The sequence below is a fragment of the Episyrphus balteatus genome, chromosome 1 (genome assembly GCF_945859705.1).
Source record: "Episyrphus balteatus chromosome 1, idEpiBalt1.1, whole genome shotgun sequence".
Lineage (NCBI taxonomy): Eukaryota > Metazoa > Arthropoda > Insecta > Diptera > Syrphidae > Episyrphus > Episyrphus balteatus.
In genome coordinates, this window is record NC_079134.1 from 137,672,064 (window position 1) to 137,690,656 (window position 18,593).

An 18,593-nucleotide genomic window follows, 5' to 3' on the forward strand; every position below is an offset into this window, starting at 1 on the left:
CTAAATATCATTTTGTGTATTTAAATTTTGCAAAAATAAATTTGAACAGAATTTGAAAAAAAGTATTGATTTTTTTTTTCATTTGGAAGAAACCTTTGTTTTTTTTTTTAAATAAATGGGGTGAGGCTATTAAGATATCATAGCATATCATTGGCTTTATTTATTTTGACTTTACAAGTTAAACTTTTAAAAAACTCAAACACAGTAGAATCACCTTGTCGCTCACTAAAAATGACCTGCCCTAGTGTTATATTCCTTGTTAGTATATTACACACACATACATTACATATCATAAATGACTTCCAAGCCTTTAACTAGAAAAAAACATCTAGTTTCAACAATTAATATTTCGCCTCATTCCAAAACAGCACTCGTCAAATCATAAACACAGCATGCCTTTGCTTGCGTCAGTGTTTTAGAACATAATAAAATTCCTAACGTCTAAATAAACCGAACACAGATCTCGAATTACCAGTTGTTGTATAAGTAGGTACTTTTCTTTAGATTTTATTTTCAAACCTTACCTTATTTTAAACTGATACAATCTTTAAAATGCAGTATGCACCCTGATGGTTCAAGAGTTGATTATAAATTGGCAAATAAAAATTGGCAAACTATTGCCTACTGCATAATAATTTCGATTTCAAAAAACTGGATATTTCTCGAATTTCCTTTTTCTGCACACATCCCCATAATAATAATAATAATCTAAACCTCTCTGGGACATCAAATGTTGTTCAATTAAGTATCCAAACATAAATTGTGGACTTTATGGCAGGAAGATCAAAACAACCTAACGAAAGCGAGACATTACTATCAAAAGTGTCTGCTGCGTCTGCCTATTTACAGAGAGAAAAAGAGAGAAGATTCAAGTGGAAATTCTAGTGGTGCTTCGCAGATGGTAATAAATTAAACCAACAACCGAACGGTGCATGGGTTGGCAATTCCTGGATTTCATAGACTGGTAATAGACTTTGGTAATGAGCTTACTTAGCAGTTTTTAAATTTGTGTTCTACATCTCAACGGGTGGCTTTTCAGATAAGACTTATTAACCGAAGAAGAGGTATACAACAAGTCTTGGAACTACTGGCCTTTGTTGGGAGGTTTCATGTTGGTTTTTATGTAAGGTACATGAATATTTTTTTAGGATCTTTTTCAAATTCTAAGATATTAAACCATCATGATGGCCTTGGGGCTTCTGTGTTATGTTTTTTTGCATGTGCCCTGTAGCCTCTCTCTCTCTCTGGAATACAACATGATCTTTCCAAATTGATGGGCAAGACTTCATCTTCATAAAAAAGAAATGAGAAAGATTTTTAATTGGCAAAGAAAAACTACTGCACTCGATGTAGCTATATAAGAGAGATACATAATTTAGAATATTGCGTGATATCACGCTAGATGATGGTTCTTTCGAGGGAACAGCATGTTTACAATAACAGAAGAAAAAAATTAGTTTGATGTTGAATTATATTTTCGACCCTTGAGGCTGAGAGGAGGTTCACAAGAAGCTATACGATTTTAATTTGTAGATTTGGTTTGCATATATGATGTGTGTGCAAATTGTAAGTTATCTTTGGAATCAATGTTAGGAAAGTGCATCAGTGAAAATTTATTTATTTGGCATGGAGATTCCACTCAACGAAGTACATTGTATGAACTTGTAGTAGTTCTCTTACTGTTAACAAATATTGGTTTATGATTTATATCTTAGCCAAGTGCTTATAGACAGGAGCATTCAGGCGACAAATTTTACCATTTAAATCAGAGAACTAATTTAACAGTTCTTTAAAGAATCCAATATAACTCTGATAACGGAGCGCTACTAGTAGCTTTGATACATTGTTGATTATTATTTTTTGAATTAAGAATTTTCGTCTATTTATTCGGATTATATCATGTTGAAAAATTTGCCTAGGTACATCATTCAAGTGAATAATCGAACTTTTTCCGGGTCGCTGTGGCGTATGAGTGTTATTTTTCCGTCGCTGCGCAATGAGGCAAAATGGCAAGAACGTGGCATTAAATCAACCAAAAGACACACATATTAAAATAATTTACTCTAACATTATGGTTATTTGTAGAAATTAATCATTAATATTTTTTTTTGTTTGTGGAGTTTGCAAATTAATCGGTGATTGGAATAAATTAATAAACACTTTTAAAAAAATCAAATATTGCATCCAAAAACGAATAAATTCTCCAAAAACGAGACCTATTTAGCTATCGTTTATTTATTGACGATTATTGAGAAAATAAAAAAAAAAAAACAATTTCAATTCTGACCAAAAGTTCTAGTGTCAACCTTAAATATTTCAAAGCATGGGTAGAGTAATCATTTTCACTATCTTCACCCTGATAATTGCTAAAAAAGTATTTAAAGATAACGTTTGCAGCTTTTGAACCTGTTTTAAAAGCTAAGAAAATATTTTTTTTATAATCAAGATTTAGATCTATCTATTAAATAAAACTAGAAAAGGTTATAATGTAAGTTTTAATTAATGTAGAAGATGCTTCAAGTTCGATCATATCTAATTTTCCATTACACAGACAAGCAAAGAAATCTTGATATCGCAAAATATTTTCCAGCCTTTAATTTAATTATGCAAAAAAAAAAAAGAATGAAAATTATGCTTGTCTCTTGCAATTATTGACATTAAGAAAATGAACAGATTATCTCAAAAGTTTTAAAGACCGATTGAGGTAAGTACAAAGTTATTTTATTTTTATTTTGTCATATAGAATTTCCGTAACATTTTTTTTTTTTTGAAAGATAATAATCTGAAAAAAAGGATCAAAACCCCATTAACCATTGTAAATGCCATACTCTATTGTGCAGACATTTTTAACGATAACACACTATAAACACAAAACTTTTAAAGGACGTCATCCTAATGATGCTGCATTATTATTATAAAATGTGTGCACTCTTTGTTGTATGTTATGCCATACTATAGAATATTGTATAGGGAGATGCATTTTGCCATGGATATAATATCCGTATCTGCACTCGTTTAATTATTAATTAGCTTTTATATTTACCTGCGTGTTGTAAGAGCGCACTCATTGCGCGCGCTAAAGACGATAACACAAAACACAAGTCTCAAACGACAACAATGTTACGTATACAATATACCATGAACAACAACGGCGACAACATACAAATACTGTGGAATAAAGGAGAATGAAATAAGATCCAAAATGTGTACTTAAGTGTGACAGTGAAAAACCTTTATATATAAATTTCATCCAATACTAATTTTAAGACCTTATTCCATACTTTTTTTCGGAGAAACTAGGATCTTAACTTAATTATCTTATTTAATGAGACAATTTTTATCAGACTTCAAAATATTTTATGAAACTGATTTAATTATATTGAGATCTTTTTTATTTTTTTTTATATGAACTAATATTCCATAATATAGAATTTTTGAATTAGGGACCCTTCTGTATTTAAAATTTCTGGATCTGATTTTATTTCACTGAGACCTTTTTGCCTCTTTTAAATAAAGAATTTTTCTATTAAAAAACAACTAAGCAAATTTTTGGACCTCATTTGTTTGTAGTTTGAATAAGACATGAAACATTTTTTGATACCGTACTCTTAGTTCTTAGGACCTAGATTCCATTTTTATTTTCTTAGATGAAGAATTGTTTCCATTAAAAATTTTCCCAAATTTTGGGACCATATTTTTTTTTAGACCGCAAACTTTTTAATGAAACCGTCTTCATTTTAAAAAGAGTCCTGTTTCTATTTTGAAATTCTATTTCTTTAATTTTGACGTCTTATTTCACTTTAATTTTTGATTTAAACTAATTTTAGTTAAGACCCCCAGACATTACTCCTGTTCATTGAGGTTGTATTTTCATTTTTTTTTCTTGAGAAATCATCCTACTTTAAAACTATCCCATAACTGCTTTATCTGAACTTTAAGACCCAAAAATTATTTTGTGATCCTATTTCATCTTGAAAAACCTGAAATTTACTTGTTAAAATTTTCTCATGCTCACAATCAAATTGTCCCACTGTCTGACGCTGATCTCAATGGCAAATATGTTGCCGCTTTGCTTCGCCTATACTACGAACCTACCATCAGCAAACCCCGATAAAATCGTCTTTAAAACGTCGACTAATAAAATTGTAAATAAATCATCGGACCTTGTAAGACGACAACGATTTGTTTGACCGCAGTAACTTTTTCTACAGTTTTTTTTTTTAATTTGTTGTTCTTTTTTTTTTAGTTTAAAATTTTATTTTTCTTAATTTTCCTTGCCACATCGCTGTGAGTCCTCTAAAGTATTTGTTTTTATTTTACCGTTTAAGTCAATATGCTATGTTAATTGCAAGTCCTAAGCACTCTGATGCGTGTCATCAAGGTGTACACACAATGTTCAAATAGTCTGAGCGGTTGTGTTGTAAATAGAAAATACATTTTTCCATATACAACCAATACATTCGCTAAAAATGTGAATCTCTCTGAAGTACGTTTAGCTGCCATATTTGAAATAATTGTGATCACGTTTGTTATAATTGAGCTCGAACTGTCATTTTGACAGTTTGTTGATTTTGACATTTGGCATAATTTTGACAGAATATCAGTAAAATAAATTGTAAAAGATGTGGCAAGGGATTATGGGATATCTCGAAGGCAATAAGTCTTGAGAAGATTGAATCCTAAAACGTATTAATTTTGTCGTTTCGAAAATTGTTTAAAATGAACGCACCCTAAAAATGAAACACTATTTTCTCCGACTATTAGCGATCCCTGTCGATGATAATGCCAGTGGCTATGGCGGGCGGCACAGCGGTAGTCAAAACAAGTTTTGATGATTTTAAATAGCACAGCGTATCCAGATACAATCACAATCCCCGTTAAGTCATCGAAATAAACAGAAACACTCTGAAAATTAGAAGCATCTTAAGAGTCTCTAATGTCAAACTGTTCAAACTGTGAAATTGCCGGATATGTGATACACCTACGACCGATCTCCATCGTTCTCCGTACGAGTGTATACATATTGCGCGTAGCACTTTTCTTCAATCAGATTATTATGATTTTTCTATTCTGACAGCTGAACTGTCAAACTGAATGACAGCGACGAAAGATAGTCACCGATTTAATTAAAATTCCTCTCATCCGTCAGAGTATTGGGTACCTATAAGCCCAACCTACTCCCTGGATAGTGTGCTGTACGTTGTACATAATATGCGCGCACGAGTTTGGTTCCTGGAAGAGAAAGAGAGAGCTCATGGTATAGTGTTGTAGCCCAGCAATCAAGAGGCCATCAAAGTGGAGACAGCAGCGGCAGGAGCGACAAGCTAACATCTAACTTTGTCTTCAACACAACACTGCGGTTGTGTAGTGAAAACTTGAATACGAAATTACCGGGATTCGAGCTCATGTAAACACTCCCGTCGTCGTTGTTTTTGACGGCGGCGTCTTCGTTGACTCTACAAGTTCCTCCAGAGTCATCTCTCCTCTCCGATGTCTTCGTTGTTGTATAATCGACTCTCTCGTATGCGAAAAGAAGCACCAAGCTAATTCTAGGCTACTGCCAATTTATCCCGCCATCTCAAGTCGGTGCGATTGTGTGTTGCTATTGCTGATGTTGCGGTGTGTGAGGTTTCGATTTGGCAAGATGATGGTGTTCCTCCTGACGGATTGCCTTGAGGGCTTTCGCAGTTGCTTCTTTATATCTCGTTTTAACTTTAATTTAGGGTTGGGTTGGACTCTCTGGTGGTATAGGCTTACCCTTTTGAGTCTGGGTATTTTTTAGATTTTTTTTTTATTTAATGCAACAGACAAGGAAATTCTGACCGCATTACTGTAATTAACATTGAGGCACGGTCAAGTGATGGATGCTACTTTATTCAGCACAGTATTAGCGATGTCTTACAGTGGTTTTGTGTGCAACAAAATTTTTGTTTTGTTTCTAGTAATCAAGGAAATTCCATAACACCCCTTACAATTACGTGGTGAAACGTGATCATTTCGATTGAGTTTTAAGTTCGAATAAAATAATCTGTATTAAAATAAATTTTTTTTTTTCTGTTTTATTTTGTTGGATTTTTCGATATACATACATACATGAAAAAAGTAAAGAAAAAAGACCATTCGTATTGCAAAAACAGATTCCTATACCTTTTAATGAGCACATTTTCGTAACAACAACAATATGTTTTTGACCTTTTAAAACATAATTCCGAAAAACATTTTTGATTTTTTGGAAAATCACAGAATATGTAGATAACTTTCCAAATATTTTCTGCCGATAAGTTCATTCCTCCTACATCCTCTTAAATACCAAAAATAATGCAATTTTTAATCTACTCCTATTGTTGAAATGTTTTTTTTAGAAAAAAAACCTCCAAATCACCTTCCACTTCAAAAAAATTTGCAATTTTAAAATGTCATTTGTCACGTTCCAAAAGAAAAAGTCCGAAAAAAACTTAAAATCCCATTATGCTGTCAAAAGTATCAATAAATCACTTTTTGCCATAGTAACGCGGAACTAATAATAAAAATAGTTTCATCTATATCTACAGCCACACCTTTTTTTTTTTGAAAATTTTCTCCATAAATGTTTGAATAATAATCTAAGGTGCCGCAACTTGTCAATTTTGTTGGCATATCGACGACGACGAAGAACGACGACGGCGACGAATCGACCTATATATGGCGGTAGGGGTCTTGATATTTTATAGTGCATTTCTGCATGATGCCCTTCGATGATTGATTACACTTTTTTTTTTGCTGTTGTCGAAGTCACCCATTCCCAAGGGGCTCCATTGAACACAATTCATCAGTGCTCACTTTGTGTGTGCTCCCTTTTGTTGAGAAGCATTGAGCATACCTTTGGTGGTAAGGCCACATCCTGCTTGAGCTGTTTGATCTTTTGTTACGTTTTTTTTTTGTTTTCATTTTTTTTACAAACCATAACGAACATGATAAAAATGAAAACCTAAGATTTCTCGGGCATCTTTGTGCCTTGGTAATATGAGACCGGTCTTTGAAGTCGAGAAGAAGAAAACATGCATTGATGGTGGCGTTATGCTTAAGGCCTTCGGTGGTAAATGACACTTCTTTGAGGTCAGGCATTCGCTCAATCATCTCGGGCGAGACTTTGTCAGGTTTGTCACGTTGTCACCAAAGCAAAAGTTGTTCGTTCAGAGCAAAATGAATCAAGTCGTCCATGCGAACAGGAAAATAACATATCATATCACAATCACAATCACATACAACAGGCTTCATTTTATGCTCCTTCAAGAAATCCAATCCCCACAGTCGATGGTTTATGATGGGCATGGGCAGGTACCGACTGATTCGAGGCCTCACTTTCCCAATTACCATAAATATTCTACATGGTGCATCACTCTTGAATAAGAAAAAGGAGTTCGAGGTGAATCGCGATGGTTTTGCATGAAATCACATCATCAAAAAAACACATCAACATGCATTGCTCTGAGACTGTGGATTTATGATTTATTCTTCTTTAAGTTTAGTTTGTTTGTTGTTTCTTTGTGCGACAAAAAATTGTGACATCCGTGAGATAGTTTTTTTTTTTGAAGAATCATTTCCTTCTCGATTTGTCGTCAGTTGATGTTAATAAAGTCACTTTTTTAGTGAATTTTATTTCATTATTTTAAAATCGCATGAGAGCAGTTGGATGATAGTTTTTTTTTCAGTATGTTTTAATAATATCCATGAATAAAATGAATAAATTTTGCAGAGATTTTCAAGTGTATCTTCTTGGATTAATGTGATTTTTATACAAAAGAAAAAAGAGATAGAAAAAACACAAAAGGATTTGGATATAATATTCAAAATAGTTTTGAATGGCAATGATCCTGTGATGCGTTTTTTTTTTTATTTTTTTTGAGGTTGTTTGGGTTTGTCTTTTTAAAAAATTGTGGCACGAGTTGAATAGTTTATAATATTAAGAAGTTACCTTGAAAAGTTTATCACGATATTTTTGCATGAATTTTGATGTTTAGGTTTATACAGTAGAGTTATTATTTTCTCAATGGGAATCGGAAGTTGGTGCATATTTAATATTCTGATAGGAGCACTTTATAAATATTTAAAAATCTACTACTTTGTAAAATCAAGTGAAAATAAATATTTTTTGTTTCTTTTTTGAAAATAACAAAATCGATGAAAATGTCATTATTTTTGTACAACAATTTATGAATCAAAAGTTAAATTTATTAAAAATTCATTGAAGTGTAAAAGTCTTTAGCACCTTGGGAAAAATGAGCTTCAATTTTTTATTTCAGAATATTGGTTGGGTTTTTTTTCTATAGGGCTACCCATTAAAAATAAATATGCACATATTTTATCTTAGAAATTAGTCAAATATCTAAAAACTGGATAATGGCTTTGACGCTTTTGATTAAAAATAATACGTGTATCGAATTTCATACAAGGTCCTTCTTTTGAAAAAGAAAAAAATATTTGTTGGACCATTGTTAACGGTACCTGTCATAGATTCGTTTTCTGCATTTCTGACTTTCTCCAAAACGATAGAATTGTCTGAGTAGCTTTAACATCAAAATGTATAAACAAATTTCAAAACCTTCAGTTTTTGAATTTCGAAAAATATTGCAATAATTTTTTTTGAAAAATATTTTTTTTTTAAATTTTGTTTTCATGTGCGAATAATAATTTCTTAAGAATAGAATTAAAAAAAAAAAAAACTTAAAAGAAAACAGACCCTACATTTTAAAAATAAAAATATTTATTGCATTAAAAAAATTAAATATTTGTCCCAAAATATTTGTCGACAAGCGAATAACACGGAGAAAAAATGATATGCTAAAAACAAATGGGATCTGTTTTAAATTTAGCGGATTTCTGTATGCTTTTTTTTGCCAAGAAGAGTGTCGTCTTAAAATTTTCTAAATTAAACCAAAAAAAAATTATCTTTTTAAATTAAGGTGAACATCTTTTAAGTTTTGTTCATTCAATCTTTTAATTTCAATAAGAATGCTCATAAAATTTATGAGAAATTAATTCATTATTCGCAGATACACTTAAATTATTATTTTAAGAAAATAATTCGTATTTAAAATGAAATAAAATTAACTTTGATTTTAACAGAGTTTAAACAGATTACATTTATTTTTAAAAGAAATCTTACTATTTAATTTTGATTCCTTATTTTTCTCTGTGCACAATTTTGGCCTTGCGTATGCTCTAATAATATATAGTCCAAATAGTCAAAATTGTAAGAAATTTGATGAATATTGTACACTGATTTTTTTTTTATTCTAAATTTTATTCGAAATAAACAGTTAAATTTATATTATTTTTCAAATGCATTTTTTTTTAATTATTAAAAAAAACAGCGAAGTAATTGCTTTGAAATTGGGAAAAGAAGGATTTTGGTAAGAGATAGTTTTTTTTTAGAATCAAAACAAACGGTTGGTACCTAATTGCCATTATAACCACTATTTCATATTTTTATGTAATTTTGTACAATATTAAAGCCTTTTTTTAATAAATACAATTTATGTGATAAAAATAAAAAAAAAAGGTTTAAGTCTATAGAACCGTGTTTTTTTTTGTTTTATAAAAAACTATTTAATTAAATTTCAACAAGTTAACATAAATTTAAAAAAAAATTTCTTTTCAAAAAATAAAAATCAACATTTTTAAAAAAATCCAATTTATCATTATTATTTTTTGCATAATTTTATTTTTGATTTATATTAAAATTTTATAAATGCTTTTGTAAATAAAAATTAATTTGTTGATATTGAACCAGTTAGGGTAAGCGGGGGTACATTTGACACCGGGGCACATTTGACTTTGCGTTTTTTGGTATGATCGTGCCCTTAATTAACAATTGTTTGGATGAAGAAAGAAGCTTAGTATTTATAAAATTATTTAAAAATAAATCGACATCGATTAATTTTGATTAAGATTTAAATGGAGAGATTTTTTGAAATATTTTATGGTTTTTTGTTTTTTCTTCTTCTTTTTAGAAAAAAAATGTTTTGAAAAAAAAACAAAAAAATTTACTGTTAGTATTATCTTGAATAGTCAATAAATCAAATACAAAACAAGACATTGGAAAACATTAACAGTTTTCGAAAATACAGACCTTTAAAAACTAAGTGTCAAATGTATCCCCTTCTCCCCTACTTGGTAGAAGTTTGGAAACTAAAAAAATTAAAAACTTTTTTTTGAATTTTTTACCATGGTTTGATTGGTATTTCAACTTTTTCGTTCGGATTTTCATTAAAATGTTATGTTAATTTTGTTTTTATTTTTTGTGTGATTAATTTATTTAGCCGCAATTCCAAGGACTATTTATAATTATGAAATATAATAATAAGTATTTCGTTTTCAAGCTATTCTTCCAGGAAATTAAAATTTATGTATTTTTAAATGTTTCCAATGCTTATTACAAATTACTCACAAGTTACCCAAAGAAGCCGCTCAAAATTCAATACGACCTGAATAAAACTCCCACGATCCCTTGTGAATTTCAAGTTTCGTCAACACACACAAAAAATCCCCATCCTTACTGCAAAAAAAAAAAAATATATACATATTCATTAACTTACTCGCTTGACTGATCCTGACTGCCATCGATGACTACCTGTGATGATGGTAATCCATCACCCTTATCCTGGTGTTTGTTGGTGGTGCCGATTTCCCTAAATGTGAAACTAATATCGTGTGCATCCTTGTATGGCTTCGAGCTCTTTGGCAAAGTACTACACTCATGTGTACCGCTTCGATTTCGCAAATTCAAATTCAAGAACTTCAAGTCACTTTCACTCAAATGCAATTCACTACTACCAACAACAACACCTCCGCTACCTCCATTATCATTCAGTCTTCCTGCGATCGTGGCATAAGGATCATTACTGGATTTTCTATTACATTTCGGAGGCAAATCTGGTTTCTCATAGTCCTCAGGGACTAGGTGATGATTAAAGTCCACCTGCTCTTGACCCGGCTCATTGTCCGCACACATGCTGAAATAATTTTGAATGTGATCATCATTGGGCAACAACGAGTCTGGATAGTTGGTGGACATTGTAAGTGGATCTAGATTCCCATCGTCATCCTCCGCATTGACTTCGGCGGCCATGACTTCATCGACGCCAAATAGAAACGGATCGTCGAGAACGGTGACGCGGGCATTCGACTTTGTAGGCTCAGTGCTATTTACATCATTGGGGGCTTTATTGCCGCTACTATTGCCCCGTAACGATCGCAGTAATTTCTTGCTTCGCCTCTGGGACTGCGATTGGGAGTTTTGTTTGAGAGGAAATAATGGTAGTGGGTTGAAGTGGTGCTGGCTGCTGCTGCCCGTGTTGGCGTTGTTGATGGTAATATCGCTAGAGCAGCTATCGTTGGTGGTTTTATTAACGCCATTATTATTGTTGCTGGTCTTGTTGTTATTATTTTGTTCATCTCCACCGCCGCCGCCGCCGCCGATTGTATTGTTGGTAGTGGTTGCTTCTTCAGGATTCTTATGCTGGACAACGCTGGATGACAATGCCAAACGTTGTGCTGCCGCTTTACTGTAGACCTGTCGATAATATTTCTGCTGATCGCCATACAAAAAGCAAACACGCCACCATTGTTTGCACGCCAGCAAATTGGCAGTGCGCGGCATAACCGGCTCAATTGATGCTGACATGTTTTCCATGTTGCTCGCAGTGCAATTTTTTCCTCATATAATCTGTTGGTTTACAATCTTTGGTTTTAGGTCTCTGGCTCTTGCAATATTTGAGCCTTTTTTTTCTCTCAGTTAAACTGAAATTTATAAGTTAGTGTTTTTTTTTTGTTTGTGCCTGTCCGGGTTCTACTTGATAAAGTCAGCTTTATGAGGAGAGAAAGAAGGAGATAGAAGATGCCCTTTGCGGTGTCAGCAGCCTAAATAAATTATGTCATTGTCAGTGAAACAAGGTAATTTCTTTTTAATCTGGAATAAATGCATGAATCTGTCGTCGTCTACGACCACGACCGCGGCAGTCAAGTGGGTTATAGAATTTTTTCAATAGAATAGAGGAACGATGGGAAGAATTTTATATACTTCGGATTATAATAATAAAAAGGAGAAAAAAAGTTTTACAACAAAAGGATCATTTTTCAGATTTTTTTTTGTTGACATAAAAAGTGGATGGAGCTAATAATTCCCTATCCAATTTATAAAAGGAATCTGAAATATCTTGGATACGGCCTGTTACATGCTTCTAGAAAGCCTTTTGCTTGTTTTAGCTTAAAATATTTGCATTTAACAAATTTTTTAACATGATTCTAGCTTAATTAATAATAACACTAGTTTACAAAATAATAAGAAGTTCTTAGACACCAAGTGCGGGTATACTTTTTATATAGATTCGAGCCCAAGAAATTTGAAAATCTTACATAAAAAAATGTTTATGGGTAGGTTTTCGAGATATGATTATTTATCGTTTTTTTTTTTCCCCCAGCATACTTAGTATTCGGGCTATATCTTGAGTAATAAAAGATCAATCTGAACAGAAAAACCCGCACCTGAAAGCTGAATAAATAAGCAACAAACACTGGAATAATTTGTTTGGGTCACTCCAGATATTTAAGTGCAATGTATCAAAACATCGATTTTTAAAGGAAATCTTGGCAAAAAAAAAAAAACATTTCTTACTGAAAGAAAAAATCTAAAATTTTCGAATCCTTATAGTTTTATATTTTTATGTGTATTACACTTAAAAAAAAAAATAACAAGATAATTTTCTTCAAAATCTATATAACCATAAGTTATAAAGATATGATAATTTTTGTACCGATCAATATTTTCGACTCTTTTTGTTACTTTTTGTGTTTTTGTCTATAACTTGAAAAGGAAGCCGAATTTGAAAATTTTTATTAAGAAATTTTCTGTAGATAATTAAATTTCCTATCGATATATATACTTTTAGAAAAGTTTAAAATTAAAATATTTTAAAAAAACTTAAGAAAAACTATTCAAAAGAAAGAAAAAAATACCTTTTTGATGTTTTTACTAAATATGTTTTTACTAAATAACGTAATGTAACATTACTACATTACTAAACGTTACGTAAGGTAACAGTAATACACGTAACGTTACGTAACGTAATATACAATTTTTGTTATTTCTCTTATTACTGTCACACAATAATTTTAGACCGTGATTTTGCAGTAGTCAGGCTTTATTTTATGCACCTATTTTTAATATAATTTATTTTAAAGTAATAATTTAGTAACAAGTATTTTCTTAGACCAAGACTGTGTCGTATTCTTTTCAGATTGCTTATGTTGCGAGCCAGGAAGTCTTCTATTTCAGCTGATAACAAAGCTGGATTAACCACCATAACATTTGAGCTTGCTTCGGAACTAACATAAGACCTACCTAAATCGGTACAATTATTTACTATTTACTAAATAGTCTACTTTTATCCTTTGAGAATTTATAGATATTGAACATGTAACGGAGAAAAGAAAATATTTTATCTTTTATGTATTAAAGAAAAATTGTTTAAGAAGACCAAAACAGTGGATTTTGAAAGTCCATATTGTATCCAATTTTAGCCGTACCTTTTCAATTTGTGTGACCATTATGTTGAAAGATAAAGTATTTTATTGAGATTGAGTGCCATTTTGGCTGTAAACCAGTGTAATTGATAACTGTCAACTAACTATCAGACTAAGGTAGTTTTTTTTTTTTATTAATTTATTGCTAAAGGCAATGATGAACGAAGGCATACACCTTTGCAGTCAGATCACTTGTAATTTTTTCCATTAATGGAGTCTGTTAAACGCCGGCGCTCATGACTTCTTTTTTTCCAAGTCGATAATTATAAATTCTTTCCTATTACTTGCTCATTAATATGAAATTTTAAATTTATAATTTTCTATAAAAAATGTTTAACTATTATTTTTTATAAAATAATGAAAAACATAAAATAATCGTATAAAATATCATCTAGCAAGTAGAGATACCTACCTACTTAGATAAATATACAAGCTCATTTTAGTAAAAAAAGTAGAATTTATAAACCTAAACTAGAAATGCACCAACTATCTTAAAAGAAGAAAAAATAAACAAAAATTTATTCAACCAACATTTATATCGTTGACAAGTTTAACAAACCATGTCGGACATCATCACAACATGCAACCAACAAACTAACTATCAACCCCGCACAACCATATCCAGATAGATAATCATGTTTCATGCCCATGAATGACAAGCACACTTATGAAATCTGATACCATTTTTATTGCTATTTATTAGAATTTTAGATTAGTTGTTGATGTTTGGACAGAGTTTAGAAAAAAAAACGAATAATTCTGTCATTGCAGAGATAATATTATTTTGCAATCAATCGGATGTTGGAAAAAGAAGAAAAAAAAAAAAAAACTCGTGTGACTTTTTTAAGAAATTGCACAGTTTGAAGTATTATAGAGAGATATGAATTAAAGATATTGATTTATAGTTTAACTCAACGTCAGACGTCAGTCGAACAGTTAGAAATACACACGTTTTGTGTTCTTATATGGAATGATTGATAAATAGTTGTGAAATTGAAATTCAAAAGGAGATGTAGTAAAAGTGCAATAAGGCATTACTATGACTCATAGATCTGTCGTGTTATTTGTCAAAAATGAAACATTTTGAATAGATAAAATACTTATGTCGTTTTCGATTGGAAACACTCAAGGATTCACTCATTCTGAAATCCAATAAAACAGTTTAAATCGCTTCCACTCAATTCATTTTTTTTTAGTGTTTGTGTGTTTTTCTTTGAAATTTCAAATGTCAAATATTCATATTAATTTATTTTTCTTTCAAAAAAAATCTTTAAAATTGTTCAAAAACGTTAATGCTCAAGAATTTAATGGTGAAGTTGGCTTCCAAAATATTTTAAGTAAATTTTAAAATTAATTAAAAAATTTATTTCGGAAAACAATAATTTATTTCAAAAAATAAAAAAAAACATTGATTGAGTGATTAATTTGACTTTCAAATATTCATGTGTTAGTGCTTTTTGAGTGAATTAAAAACTAGAAGAGATAAAGTTTTTTGGTTTTCAGTGTTTGATAAATTGATATTGCAGTGAATAAAAAGTCATTTTAGAGCTTTATTTCACAAAAAGTGGAAAAAAAATTAGTACTAAATATTTTGATTTTACCTTATTTTTTTATATTTTTTTATTTATAAATCATTTTTTTTTTTCGAAAACTATTAATAGAAATAACTTTATTTTAATACTGAATTAAAGGCGGGATGTCTAGCTTTTGAAAAAGGTGAAACACTTTATAGTAAGTGTTGCCACTTTTTTTAAATATATTTTTTTTTTCATTTTGAGTACTATTTTATAAAATGGTCCAAAACACAACTTTTGCGCTCGATTTCGACTTTACGCCCATATAATAATTTAAAGTACTCCTCAAGACCTTTCATTTGACATACGTTTTATCACTGTTGAGCAATGTTGAAATTGGGCCTAAAATGCCCATGGTCCTTTAAAATAAATTAAATCCTCCCATTTTATATCTTGTGGCCCTAGAATTATTGTTGGAATTTCTGTACGAGTTTTATAATTATAAAATGATTTGTTTCATTTTATAATTGTAACTACATATTTCTGCATATATTTTTAATTGAAAATTATTGCATAAGGAAGTGGGGAAAGAGTCTTGCTCGGCTTCGTTCAAACAAAAGAGTTGATCAGCGAACTTTTTTTTTTAATATATTTTATGCTTTTTTTTTAAATTTTTGTAGGTATATTTCATTCTAAATTTTACTTAGCAAAATTGACAGTAAAAAATAAAAAATACCTAATTGCTTTTGGTCTGTGATATTTCATTCCAACCTATCTAGGTACAATTCGATTGGCAATCATAAATTTTCCAAGAAAAAAAAAAAAAAAACAAAAAGAAAAAAACTTTAAAATATGCTAAGGGTCGGTTCTGTTCTTTTTTTAATTTAAAAAAAAATGCCTTTAAGACCTAAGGTTTTTTAAATGCTAATCGTTTGGCACTAGTAAGAAGGAATAAAATTATAGAAAATAATTTTTGTTGATAGGGTGGATTGAGAATAAGATGATTACTATCTCTTATAATCCCATAGATGGCGTCCAAGCTTGAGAATAAATAAAAAAACCTTTTCACTAGAATTTTCGTTACGAAAAAGAATGTGCTATCCGGATCAACACAACCAAATCGGAACTTGTTTTGAGTTCGATCACAAGATACACCTCGCTGCAGAGATGACATCAATTAGCACCAAAGGCACCACTGTACAGCGGCGGTTGCGGAGTCAGTGCTTTCACAACTCCTCCGCAAAATCACTGCAATTAACTTAAGATTCTGTCTCGTGAATCAATAGACAGCCCTTTTTATTACTTTTTACTCAGACTGTAAAATTCTAGAATTCCCTAGTGCTTAGTTTAAATTTATAGAAATTTGACAGTTCTGAACTTTCACAAAAACCATATTCCCATAAAATTCACTAGTGCCCCATCGACACACAAAAAAATTATAACTTATGCAAATTTTCATCCTTCAATATCCGCTTTTGCACAAAGTCGATATCAACAACAGCGCAACGTTTGCCAGCCAAAAGCGGAAATCAATCAGAGTCAATAAATCGGATTAAAAATTTTCAAAAAAAAAAAAAAAAAAACAAAACCAAAAAAATAACGTAATTCTTTCAGTAGAGGTACCTAGTATATCTTTTCTGCCGACGACACATCAATATTTGTATCTATAGCTACAGCTATTCTCATAATACAACACAAACAGTTATATGTTTGTATGTAGGTACAATTTTGTAATCTGCTTTCAAAGTGATTATTTTCCATTAATTTCCGGTGAATGTGAGGCAAACATATTCCCGTTAGTTAACGAAGATAGCGCAAACACAAACTCTGCAGATTGTGTGTATCTGAATAAATATATCGATGGTGATGATGTTAGTGGGGGGAATAGTAGAAAATTGTGAAAAAACCTCTCTGGCTCATGAAAAATAGACCTCTCAAATTGTGTTGTAGACCCATTTTTAATGTTGTGTGGCCCCCAATGGCAGCAAAGCCCCACACAATCCGACGTGTAACTCTGACTGACATTTTGATGATGCCTAGTTTTTGAGTAAGTATCTGTATCTGGACCTGGAACACACTCTAAAAAGCTAAAAAAGCCAACTCCCCTGGGGTGCTTTGTTTCTCTATTGATGTTTTTTGTGTCTTTTATATTCTTCTTTTATTTTTCAAAACTCCATAAAAGGTATTCGGTATAGCTTGCATGTGTGCTTACTCACTCTGCCACCGTGTCGTCCACAAGTCTTCAATCATCTCGCATGAGACACAAACAAAGGTGTGTAACCAATGTGGTCAATACTGCCTCTGCCTTCAAAATCTAATCATTCAATCTAATGTTCCAACCGTCTTCAGTTTGAGTCCCCGACAAGTTCGACTTCGATTCGATTAAGGGTAACAACAATCTTAATATAGCAATTAAATATGCTCATATATAGCCCTGACTCTTGGCTAATACCAATGCAATAATGTTGAACAATGCCAATATACGTATAGTTGGGTGAAGCTTGTTGGGACTTGTGTGTTTCCACCATTAGCGATCATCTCAGAGCTGCGCATGCGCATATTGTGGTTGCGAACATAATTAAGACAAAGTCTTAGGCAAAATCTTAAACGATCATGACCCTCTCTCCCCCTTTTCTTCTACAAAAGAACAACTTTAATCCTAGAGATAGGTTCTTTACTCAGTCTTCTGAAGATATCTTTAGTGATACAGTGAATTATGCAAGCTCACCGACGCGACGCGACGCGCCGCAGTCCGATCATCAATTGATGGACCGATGCGCGTTGCTTGGGATATGACGGTGGACTCTATCTGTTTAATAAGACATTTCGAATAACTTATGATGTTCTCAAGTCTGTGTAATGCTTGCGACTTCTGTTGGAGAGATATGGAAGCAGTGGTAAAAGTATACCTTCCTACCAAAAGGAGCTCTGATGCGCACTTGGGAGTGGACTCTGTGCGAGTCTGAGTGCCACATGCCTCCAGGTAGGGTTGTGGCATCTCAATGCTATGCGGTTAGGCTGCTGTTTAAGTACATGATGCGGCTGCATCTGTAGAAATAAGAAGAAAACAAAAAAAAAACAAGACATCAGTGAGATGGAGGCTTTGTTTCTTGATGCGGTGGTGCCTGGTCCCGTGCAGTATGATGCCATTGAACCAGTGAACGTGAATTCCATAAAGTGCAAAAGTGTATTTCAACATTCACCATCATCGGGTTGATGGAAACTCTGCTGATGGTGATGATGATGATGCCAGCCGTAGCTTGAGCTTGACCAAGAGGAAAAGACTGATGGGTATAGTTATGGGAGTACGCAACGAACATAACAGAAGCATCATGTCCGACACTTAAGGCGGCAGGCCAAGCTGTGTTGCTTTTGTGTATATTATAAAAAAAAGTTAATATTCTCAGAATATATTTCCGGTGTTGGTTGTCTGGACGAAGGCTTACGTATGAAACATTAAAAAATCAATTAAGGTCAGGCATAATAATAGCAGCCAAGCCAATATATATATATGGT

At 31.8% G+C, this 18,593-nt stretch overlaps 1 protein-coding gene across 1 annotated transcript in view; it reads right to left on the bottom strand.

Annotated features, from left to right (window-relative positions):
• LOC129908888 (protein prickle) overlaps positions 1-18,593 on the bottom strand; it is a 97,073-nt gene that overhangs the window by 49,027 nt on the left and 29,453 nt on the right. The window contains exon 2 of the mRNA XM_055986079.1: positions 10,578-11,901. Coding sequence (XP_055842054.1) covers positions 10,578-11,674 — 1,097 coding nt within the window. The 5' untranslated portion in view covers positions 11,675-11,901. The remainder of the gene's footprint in view (positions 1-10,577; positions 11,902-18,593) is intronic.